The 12,442-nt window shown below is 43.8% G+C and overlaps 1 protein-coding gene across 1 annotated transcript in view; it reads right to left on the minus strand.

Annotated features, from left to right (window-relative positions):
• Positions 1-12,442, minus strand: part of RNF144B (ring finger protein 144B) — a 100,573-nt gene that overhangs the window by 17,606 nt on the left and 70,525 nt on the right. Inside the window, exon 6 of the mRNA XM_073678838.1 lies at positions 1,395-1,539. Coding sequence (XP_073534939.1) covers positions 1,395-1,539 — 145 coding nt within the window. The remainder of the gene's footprint in view (positions 1-1,394; positions 1,540-12,442) is intronic.

Raw genomic sequence — 12,442 nt, forward strand, 5'->3', positions numbered from 1 at the left:
CCTTTTTATACTACCTGTCATGTGACCCATGTCACCAACTGTCACTCTACGTGGTCCCCTCTACTTTCAGTGCTTCCAACAGTGCTCCCCTAAACTACTTCCTCCACCCACCTCCTCTACCTAGTTCCCTCCTCCAGACAGGGACAGGGACTATGCTCTCCCTCAGGAGCAATCTCACCCTTCCCTACTGGAGTGATGTGGTGTTGGATGTGGGTGTGTGGGTCCCGGGTAGTGTTCCCTCCTTACCCGAGAGTGGGGTACCACACCTCTGGCTGAGATGCAGTACTTCTGTGGCGACTGGACCCCAGGGGCGCCACACTTACAGATGGGGTAGTTCAGTTTGATGGGCATCTCTAGTCTTAACCAAGCGCCTCTTCTTACGATTGCCATCCTCCTCCTCTCTCTTTCTCGTGTGGATGACTTATCCTACGTCATCCACAGTGTGTCCTCCATCGTGCTTCAGCGCAAGAACACTTCTATCTGCCCTGCCGAGAGCAGAGCAAAGTACTATAGTGCGCATGCGCAGACTTAACTTCCAGGTCAGAGGCACTCTTTGGCCTTTCCGGTGCTTGAGCACTACAGTACTTTGCTCTGCCCTTAGCAGGGCAGATAGAATTGTGCCTGCGCATGAAGACATTGTTTGGATGACATAGGACACGTCATCCACAAGAAGCAGGGAAGGAAGACGGCAATCGAAAAAAAGAGAGAGGGGACGCGGGATCAAGACCAGAGACGCCCGTCGGACTTGACCACCCCGTCTGAAATAGAATAAAAACTATTTCAGTGGATCTGCAGACTGGATTGGGGACTTTTTACAGCATTCTAGTATGCTGTAAAAAAAGGCCCTAATGGTGGTGGCCGTACTTTATAATGTGACAAGCTCCCTTTAAATCCTAGAATTCTAGCTCCTAATGAGGTGCACCAGACCGGGTGTGCTATAAATCCAGGCAATTCTCTCTCTCTCTCCAGAATAAGCGACTGAGCAGACAGATAATTATCCATGTCTCTCTGAGAGGACCTGCTATGAACATGTGCTACTAACTGCAAGTATATTTGGCACAACTGTTGCTTTGTTTAACAGGATTGAGACTAGCTCAGCCTTGTATAAGTAATCAGGGACTGATATTGTTTAGTTAGCATCAGGACAAGGCTAGGGATTGTGCGTTTAGATTTTGTTTTCTGTGATATGCAACCTGTGGAATAAAACTAAGAAAAAGGCCAATTTTAACGGATTACTGCCTCGAGTCCTTATTTTGTGCCACAACCAGACTACACCCTGCCTTTTACACCAGGAAAAGTTGATCCCACGATACTTTTTCCACAGGGTCATTGACTGTATACTGTATATACGCGAATATAACATATTAACAGTAATGAATAGGTAAAGGACTTACATCAAGGTTTTGTAAGCAGTACCAACAGAATGTGTGTTTGCAGTTTTTGCACATCATTTGTGCACAGCCTTCATTCCGCTCAATATAAATATGACAAACAGGGCACTGCTTGATACAAGCATCCTCATCTGCACCAACAAGGACTCTGAAAAAGAAAAAAAAAAAAAAGAGAAAAATACTGAAGGCAAATTAATGATTTCACAAAGGCAGCTCATAACATTAATTGTTTTAATCAGTGAGTTAATGGTCTGCTACACATAACATCAAAGTTTGAACCCCTTTTCCACGGAATACACACCCATTGTTTTGGTCAGGGTATAGTGGTGCTTTTTAGGTAGTCTCCATTCATGCAGTGTCGTCGTCCCCTCAAACAAAGCATGCTGTACACACTGAAGGACATTTTTACCTATAGATTTTACTTTTAAAAAGGAACCTGTCAACAGATTCCTGCTGCCCAATAAGACACCAGCTCAGTTGCAGACATGTAAAATATATGAACAAAAATATTGGAAGATCTACACTTGTAACCCAAAAGTTTGGAAACAAACTGAATTTTTTTTTTTTTATTTATTTTTTTTACACCAGTGTGATGCTTCAATTTTTATAGTGGCAATTTGCACTAAATCTAGATTGCTATTCTTCTGAACACTCTTCATAACAAAGTCATTCCTTGCCTTGAAGATTAACTCAAATCACAAAAACAATTTTTACTGAATACTGAACATGCAAACGAAGTCTCTATTTCCAGTGGATACACAACCGCTATTTTCTCCAATTACATCTAACTTAAGAGTGTGTAAAACAACAACCAACAGTCCATAAATAGATATCAATGTGTATTATACTACATTTGTGTTAAGGAAACTTTTAGCCTTAATGTGCTATGTGCACACTGTGCGTTTTTGATGCGTTTTCTCTCCGAGCGGAAATGCCTCAAAAATGCTAGGTAATCCGTCTGCCAGCTAATGCAATGACAATCCTGATGTAATGTGCACGTGATCAGGAATTTTCCGCTCAGGATTGTCATTGCATTTAAATCCACAACATGTCCATTCTTTTTAGCGTTTCTGCAGCGTTTCCCGCCCATTAAGGACAATTGAACCGCAGCAAACCTGCAGGTATAAATATATCTGCGTATTTGCTGTGGATGTTTGCTGCGTATTTGACTGACTCAATTCAAGTCAATGAGTCAAATATGCCGCAAAAACTCACAAAAGAATGGTACCCGAGCTGAGGAAGAAGACTACGCCTCCCATCATCCAACCGCTGCTGATAACAGTGAGCGGTGCTCCTCAGCTGAGCCGGCGTCTGTGCGTGGTGTTAAAAAAAAAAAAAAAAGTAAAAATCTACATGAAAATAAACACCTTATTCTCACCTGTCCGCCGTCCTCCAGATGTCCCCCGGCGACCCGATCACCCGGTGGCACAGGGACACGAGCGCGCTCGCTCCCAGCAGTGTACATCGCTGCGCTGCTGGGTTCATCGGAGTTCATCAGCTGGAGATCAGCAGAGAGCTCCGGGACCTCATTTTATGGCACATGTGTTGTGTGATTGATGTGGCTGCTGTAGAAGTGACCAGGATCGCCGTGGGACACTGGGATTACGTCATGACGGCGAACAGGTGAGGGATATGGTTGTTTATTTTTGTTTTTTGTTTTTTTTTTACAGGAGACGAGGGATTCGGGGATTAAGCGAATAATAAATACATTAAAACAGTGTGTAACTTTATTTATATAAAAGACTTTATTCTGGCCATGTCTTCATTGAAAAAACATCTAAAACCTTACTACGGGGTTAGTAAAGGGGGCATCTTATAGACGCCTCTACATTACTAACCTGGGCTTCATGTCAGCTGCCAATACAAGAACCCCAGCCCTATTACCCCACAACTACACGGCAGTGGGAAGAGAGGCTAAGAGCCAGATTTGGCGCATCGTATGGATGCGCCATTTCTGGGACAGTTGAGAGCGGATATTAGCCGCGGAGCAGGCCAGGATCCATGGCACCTGCCCTGGCTAATAATATCAGCGCGCAGCTGTCTGTTTAGCCTTTGCTGGTTAGATTTTATATGGGGACTCAACGTCAATTTTTTTCTTGGGTCCCCCTGTAATCTAGCCCGTAAAGGCTAAGCAAACAGCTGAGGGCTGTTATTAATGGCCAGGGAACATTTTTTGGCTAATGGCCCCTTCCCCTTCTACTAATATCAGCTCCCAGTGGTCGGCTTTCCCTCTGGCGGTTATGAAAGTGACGCGGGAGTCCACGTAATTTTTTAAAAAATTTTAGGCTATGTGCCCACGATCCGGACGTAGCAGCGCTTTGGATGCAGCATATTTTTTCTGAGTCCAAAACGCTGTGTTCTATTGAACACAGGTAAATCCGCTTGTGTTTGCTGAACCATGCGGATTTATCGCATTCAATATATTCTAGTGGCCAAATTTCTGTTGCAGAGATTAGCGACTCTGCAAGAGAAATTGACATGCTGCGGTCCTGAAAGATGTGCCGCATGTCAGTGTCCACGGGCGATCCGCAGCCTCAGACGCACATATAGTGGACATGGGATTTCTAAAAATCCCATCCACTACGCTGTAACATCTGGATGCTGCGGGTTTGACTCTCCATAAACACGCAGCTTCAAACCCGCAGCGGCTCCTGATTGTGGGCACGTAATCAAACTCACCCGCAGGATGTCAATTTCTGTAGTGGAGACGCCAGTCTACGCTGCAGATTTTGACCAATTAAAGTGTCATTACATGCGGTGGATCCACATGTATTTACAACAAAAATGCGGCATTAGAACACAGAGTTTTGGACGCAGCTAAAATACACTGAATCCAAAGCACTGGTGGTTGCAGATCATGGGGACATAGCGGCTAACGAGACAGCTGTGAGCTGTTAACAGCCAGGGAACATATTTGCCTAATGGCACCTTCCTAGGCTAAAAATAGCAGCTCCCAGCTGCCCCAGAAATTACATGAATGGGAATGCTAATGAGATTGGGTTTAGCTGACACCTAACCATTTTGTTTAGTGATGACAAGGTGTCAATCAAACCCTTTCATTACTAAACCTAATTAAAGTAAAGAGTTAAACCAACACACACACACACACACACACACACACACACACAGTAAATTACTTTAATTTGAAATACAACAGACACATTCTTTAATCATTTAAATTAACCAATATACTCACCCCAGGTCTGACGGTAATTCAAGGGTTAAAACGATGCCACACGTTTCTTTTTTCAAATATCTTTATTTAGCTCCAAAAAGCATTCATTGATGTACAAAAACACATAAAAAAAACCACTTTCTCTGCACCATTTTTCCTGCCAAGATATGCTGAAACCTTAAAAAGGGGTTGTCCACTACTTTATATTCCCCCCCCCCCCATGTATTCCCCCGGGGCCCCTAAGACTTCTTGTAACTACCTTCTGTTGCTGATAATGCCTGTGAGCGGCGCTATCACTGGCCGCTCACAAGCATCAAGTGACCCCCGGCTGCAGCCGGCTCTGACATCCGCAGCATCCACCGCGCGTTCTGCCTCTCCCCATTCGTTGGGAGAGCGCGCTGTGGATGCTGGGTGTGACGCGGGGAATAATCCACGCCCACAACCCAGCAGCCACTGCGGGGACCCAAGCGCTGAGTCACGCCTCACTTGTTGTGATCTCAGCGCGGGGTCACGTGATGCCTGTGAGGGGCCACCGATAGAACTGCTCACAGGCATTATCAGCAACAGAAGGTATTTACAATAAGTCTTAGGGGCCCCGGGGGGATACATTTGGGGGGGGGGGGGGTGAACAACTTCTTTAAGGAATTTTCTGCATTCAAATCCTGAACGTGCACACATAGCCCAACACGTCTCGCTGCATCGAGAGCACAATACTACACAAGAATGGCTTTCCCTAGACGAATATGCTTCCATTCTCCTAAACCAGAAAGACTGGTTGTGTGCCTGTTAATTACTGCTTTGTTATACAAAACACTTTGTACTAGAAAAAATAATAATGTTCTGGAATGTTCAAAAAATTTTCCGTTTACTATCTGGCTAATGTTAGCAGCAAAACATACATTTTCATTACTGCCACAAAAGCAGCATGGAAGAAAAACACCTTCAGTGGAAATTTGGTCTCTGCAGCAGTGACCGAATTTCCGTAAGTGCGCTTGTGACCATACTTCGGTTAGTATTTTATGGCAGCCTATAAATTTTATATACCTGTCTGACTACAGCTTGCAGTTTGGAGAGATATTCATTGGTTGACCTTTATGTGCTTTTAGGCATAGGAACATTATGGTATCAAGGGTCCTTCAGTTACCCTCTCCCCACTCCCATAAACCAAAAGAAAAGCCGCTTTGTAGGACTGGAGTCATCCTCACTTTAAACAGATTGTCATTCAGTCATAAGTAGCGATATTGCATTTAGTAGTTGAAAAGACTTGTCTTAATAGGTATATCTGCCTGTGTATTCTCTCAATAATATACACTGCTCAAAAAAATAAAGGGAACACTTAAACAGAATATAACTCCCAAGTGGATCAAACTTCTGTGAAATCAAACTGTCCACTTAGGAAGCAACACTGATTGACAATCAATTTCACATGCTGTTGTGCTAATGGAATAGTCAATAGATAGAAATTATTGGCAATTATCAAGACCTACTCAATAAAGGAGTGGTTCTGCAGGTGGGGACCACAGACCACATCTCAGTACCAATGCTTTCTGGCTGATGTTTTGGTCACTTTTGAATGTTGGTTGTGCTTTCACACTCATGGTAGCATGAGACGGACTCTACAACCCACAGAAGTTGCTCAGGTAGTGCAGCTCATCCAGGATGGCACATCAATGAGAGCTGTGGCAAGAAGGTTTGCTGTGTCTGTCAGCGTAGTGTCCAGAGGCTGGAGGCGCTACCAGGAGACAGGCCAGTACCCCAGGAGACGTGGAGGTGGCCGTAGGAGGGCAACAACCCAACAGCAGAACCGCTACCTCCGTCTTTGTGCAAGGAGGAACAGGAGGAGCGCAGCCAGAGCCCAGCAAAATGACCTCCAGCAGGCCACAAATGTGCATGTGTCTGCACAAACGGTTAGAAACTGACTCCATGAGGGTGGAACGAGGGCCTGAAGTCCACAGATGGGGGTTGTGCTCACAGCCCAACACCGTGCAGGACACTTGGCATTTGCCACAGAACACCAGGATTGGCAAAATCGACACTGGCACCCTGTGCTCTTCACAGATGAAAGCAGGTTCACACTGAGCACATGTGACAGACGGGACAGAGTCTGGAGACGCCGTGGAGAGCGATCTGCTGCCTGCAACATCCTTCAGCATGACCGGTTTGGCAGTGGGTCAGTAATGGTGTGGGGTGGCATTTCTTTGGAGGGCCGCACAGCCCTCCATGTGCTCGCCGGAGGTAGCCTGACTGCCATTAGGTACCTAGAGGAGATCCTCAGACCCCTTGTGAGACCATATGCTGGCGCGGTTGGCCCTGGGTTCCTCCTAATGCAGGACAATGTCAGACCTCATGTGGCTGGAGTGTGTCAGCAGTTCCAGCAAGATGAAGGCATTAAAGCTATGGACTGGCCCGACCGTTCCCCAGACCTGAATCCGATTGAGCACATCTGGGACATCATGTCTCGCTCCATCCACCAACGTCACGTTGCACCACAGACTGTCCAGGAGTTGGCGGATGCTTTAGTCCAGGTCTGGGAGGAGATCCCGCAGGAGGCCATTCGCAACCTCATCAGGAGCATGTGCAGGCATTGTAGGGAGGTCATACAGGCACGTGGAGGCCACACACAATACTGAGCCTCATTTTGACTTGTTTTAAGGACATTACATCAAAGTTGGATCAGCCTGGATCAAAGTTGGATCGATCACACACACATATATACATATATAATCTCCAACTACAAATATATACAGTACAGACCAAAAGTTTGCACACACCTTCTCATTTAAAGATTTTTCTGTATTTTCATGACTATGAGAATTGTACATTCACACTGAAGGCATCAAAACTATGAATTAACACATGTGGAATTATGTACTTAACAAAAAAGTCTGAAACAACTGAAAATATGTCTTATATTCTAGGTCCTTCAAAGTAGCCACCTTTTGGTTTGATGACTGCTTTGCACACTCTTGGCATTCTCTTGATGAGCTTCAAGAGGTAGTCACCGGAAATGGTTTTCACTTCACAGGTGTGCCCTGTCAGGTTTAATAAGTGGGATTTCTTGCCTTATAAATGGGGTTGGGACCATCAGTTGTATTGTGCAGAAGTCTGGTGGATACACAGCTGATAGTCCTACTGAATAGACTTTTAGAATTTGTATTATGGCAAGAAAAAAGCAGCTAAGTAAAGAAAAACGAGTGGCCATCATTACTTTAAGAAATGAAGGTCGGTCAGTCATCCGAAAAATTGGAAGACCAAGAGTCACCTCTGCTTCTGAGGATAAGTTTATCCGAGTCACCAGCCTCAGAAATCGCAGGTTAACAGCAGCTCAGATTAGAGACCAGGTCAATGCCACACAGAGTTCTAGCAGCAGACACCTCTCTACAACAACTGTTAAGAGGAGACTTTGTGCAGCAGGCCTTTATGGTAAAATAGCTGCTAGGAAACCACTGTTAAGGACAGGCAACAAACAGAAGAGACTTGTTTGGGCTAAAGAACACAAGGAATGGACATTAGACCAGTGGTAATCTGTGCTTTTGGTCTGATGAGTCCAAATTTGAGATCTTTGGTTCCAACCACCGTGTCTTTGTGCGATGCAGAAAAGGTGAACGGATGGACTCTACATGCCTGGTTCCCACCGTGAAGCATGGAGGAGGAGGTGTGATTGTGTGGGGGTGCTTTGCTGGTGACACTGTTGGGGATTTATTCAAAATTGAAGGCATACTGAACCAGCACAGCTACCACAGCATCTTGCAGCGGCATGCTATTCCATCCGGTTTGCGTTTAGTTGGAGCATCATTTATTTTTCAACAGGACAATGACCCCAAACACACCTCCAGGCTGTGTAAGGGCTATTTGACCAAGAAGCAGAGTGATGGGGTGCTACGCCAGATGACCTGGCCTCCACAGTCACCAGACCTGAACCCAATCGAGATGGTTTGGGGTGAGCTGGACCGCAGAGTGAAGGCAAAAGGGCCAACAAGTGCTAAGCATCTCTGGGAACTCCTTCAAGATTGTTGGAAGACCATTTCTGGTGACTACCTCGTGAAGCTCATCAAGAGAATGCCAAGAGTGTGCAAAGCAGTCATCAAAGCAAAAAGGTGGCTACTTTGAAGAACCTAGAATATAAGACATATTTTCAGTTGTTTCACACTTTTTTGTTAAGTATATAATTCCACATGTGTTAATGCATAGTTTTGATGCCTTCAGTGTGAATGTACAATTTTCATAGTCATGAAAATACAGAAAAATCTTTAAATGAGAAGGTGTGTCCAAACTTTTGGTCTGTACTGTACATATATATGCTGGTGTCATGCTTGGCTATTTTCAAGGTAACTCTGGCTGGCTGCATCTCTATATAGGAAAAAATTTGGCTAGATGGATTAGTCATTTAGGCGGGACTATGTCTGGCCAGACCGGTCTATAGAGGAAACTGGTTGGATAAACATGTAAGAAGTAATGTTTTCTGAGGAAAGATGCAACACAGTGCTGTCAAGGTTCATTAAAGGGAATCGAATTCAGTGGGGAAAAAAAGTATTTAGTCAGCCACCAATTGTGCAAGTTCTCCCACTTAAAAAGATGAGAGAGGCCTGTAATTGACATCATCGGTAGACCTCAACTATGAGAGACAAAATGAGAAAACAAATCCTGAAAATCAAATTGTCTGATTTGGAAATATTTTTTTTTCAATTCTGGTGGAAAATAATTATTTGGTCAATTACGAAAGTTCATCTCAATACTTTGTTATATATCCTTTGTTCGCAATGACAGAGGTCAAACGTTATCTGTAAGTCTTCACAAGGTTGGCACAGACTGTTGCTGGTATGTTGGCCCATTCCTCCATGCAGATCTCCTCTAGAGCAGTGATGTTTTGGGGCTGTCACTGGGCAACACGGCCTTTCAACTCCCTCCAAAGGTTTTCTATAGGGTTTAGATCTGGAGACTGGCTAAGCCACTCCAGGACCTTGAAATGCTTCTTACGAAGCCACTCCTTCGTTGCCCTGGTGGTGTGCTTGGGATCATTGTCATGATGAAAGACCCAGCCACGTTTCATCTTCAATGCCCTTGCTGATGGAAGGAGGTTTGCATTCAAAATCTCACGATACATGGCCCCATTCATTCTTTCGTGTACACGGATCAGTCGTCCTGGTCCCTTGGCAGAGAAACAGCCCCAAAAGCATGATGTTGCCACCCCCATGCTTCACAGTAGGTATGGTGTTCTTTGGATGCAACTCAGCATTCTTTCTCCTCCAAACACGACGAGTTGTGTTTCTACCAAACAGCTCTACTTTGGTTTCATCTGACCATATGACATTCTCCAAATACTCTTCTGGATCATCCAAATGCTCTCTAGCAAACTTCAGATGGGCCCGGGCATGTAATGGTTAAACAGGGGGACACGTCTGGCACTGCAGCATCTGAGTCCCTGGCGGCGTAGTGTGTTACTGATGGTAGCCTGTATAATGTTGGTCCCAGCTCTCTGCAGGTCATTCACTAAGTCCCCCCGTGTGGTTCTGGGATTTTTGCTCACCGTTCTTGAGATCATTTTGACCCCACGGAGTGAGATCTTGTGTGGAGCCCCAGATCGAGGGAGATTATCAGTGGTCTTGTATGTCTTCCATTTTCTAATTATTGCTCCCACAGATGATTTCTTCACACCAAGCTGCTTGCCTATTGCAGATTCAGTCTTCCCAGCCTGGTGCAGGGCTAAAATTTTGTTTCTGGTGTCCTTCGAGAGCTCTTTGGTCTTCACCATAGTGGAGTTTGGAGTGTGACTGTTTGAGGTTGCGGACAGGTGTCTTTTTTACTGATAACAAGTTCAAACAGGTGCCAGTACTACAGGTAATGAGTGGAGGACAGAGGAGCCTCTTAAAGAAGAAGTTACAGGTCTGTGAGAGCCAGAAATCTTGTTTTTTTTGTAGGTGACCAAATACTTATTTTCCACCAAAATTTGAAAAAAATGTCTTTCCAAATCAGACAATGTGATTTTCAGGATTTGTTTTCTCATTTTGTCTCTCATAGTTGAGGTCTACCTATGATGTCAATTACAGGCCTCTCTCATCTTTTTAAGTGGGAGAACTTGCACAATTGGTGGCTGACTAAATACTTTTTTCCCCCACTGTACATTATACACCAGCTGCATTATTGCAGCAATGTATGTTTTACTCTGAAATTCTGCTGTGTTTTAGAGAAAACATGCTGTGAAAAGCTGGCCAGGGACTGTGCATCTCAGATGACTTGTTTTGAAGCAAGATCCCAGTAACTTCTTCCAGCCACAAGTCTCTTCCTGGGTGTGTGTATAGTGAGAAAACGGTCAGTCAAGGGGATTGTAGTCAAGAGAAGCCGCCGGGGATCTGCATCGGACTAGTTACCTGAGACCAGAGGCAGCATTTCAAAGTATGTTTCTCTGAAACTCTGCAGCGTTTCAAATTGCCATGAAAGGTTCCCTTTAACTTATTATTTCAACGCCAAATCTAACATCACTGAGTAGATAGGGAGAAAAAAAAATGGCAATGATCTCTGACCCACACTGAAAAACAAGTGGCATAACCAGTTTTTAATGTATAGGAATAAAAGCAAGTATATTAATGTAAGCAAATATTAATTTAAATAAGCTGCAATGAGTCTAAATTATTTAATTGATGTCACCTAAATAACTCACAGCATATGATTATAAAAGAGTCATGAAGGCAAGCACTGGACTGTCAGGTATGTATATGCAGAAATGCTGCAGGCCCATTCCTAATATAACAAGGCAGTGACGATGTTCTAGGATATGTATAGCTTAAAGTAAATGTACTCTTTTCTGTGAGGGGTGCCATGCATACCAGGACTGGGGTCGAGGGGTGCCATGCATATCAGGATGGGATAATTTACCAGTAGCTGCTGCTCGGCTTATACTCAAGTCAATAAGTTTTCCCAATTTTTTGTGGTAAAATTAGGTGCCTTCGCTCGGGTGTGCTTATACTAGAGTATATACGGTAACTTTTGACATGATATATAGACATAGCAAAAGCGCATTTATGGAGGGTCCTGAAGCAGAAACATCAATCCCTAAAAAAATTAGAGCTATGGCACAAAAGCATATCTCCAGAATTAAACAGGGAGAGAGGATGATGGGTGCTAAAAAGTCTGCAGGCCCTTTGGTCTAGGAATTGGTGGTGGTCTGGACATTAATACAATTTAAATTTAGAATTTTTAAGTATAATAGCCTTTATATACTACTACCAAACTGCTCAATTTGGGGAACATTTTTCCATATTCCCCAGCTTTGTACACACTAAAGAACAAAACAGTACATCAGCTCATATTACCCCATTTTTCTGAACAGTGGAGATCTTAAATAAATCATGTAATGCTTCTGTTATGTCTTAATAATCTAGTAGGTTATGATTCAGACTGAGTAGTTTGTTAAAAAAAAATAAGAAAATTATTATTAGTTTGTTTAGAAGATAAACCCTACAACACAAGAATTACACAGAGGATAAATACAGTGGTGTGAAAAAGTGTTTGCCCCCTTCCTGATTTCTTATTCTTTTGCACGTTTGTCACACTTAAATGTTTCAGATCACAAAACAAATTTAAACATTAGACAAAGATAACACAAGTAAACACAAAATGCAGGTCTTTATTATTAAGGGGAAAAGAAATCCAAACCTACAGGGCCCTGTGTGAAAAAGTGATTGGCCCCTAAACCTAATAACTGGTTGGGCCACCCTTAGCAGCAACAACTGCAATCAAGCGTTTGAGATAACTGGCAAAGAGTCTTTTACAACACTCTGGAGGAATTTTGGCCCATTCATCTTTGCTCAATTGTTGTAATTCAGCCACATTGGAGGATTTTTGAGCATGAACCGTCTTTTTAAGGTCATGCCACAGC

The sequence above is a fragment of the Phyllobates terribilis genome, unplaced genomic scaffold (genome assembly GCF_046119375.1).
Source record: "Phyllobates terribilis strain yellow unplaced genomic scaffold, ASM4611937v1 Scaffold_4__5_contigs__length_816908805, whole genome shotgun sequence".
Taxonomy (NCBI): domain Eukaryota; kingdom Metazoa; phylum Chordata; class Amphibia; order Anura; family Dendrobatidae; genus Phyllobates; species Phyllobates terribilis.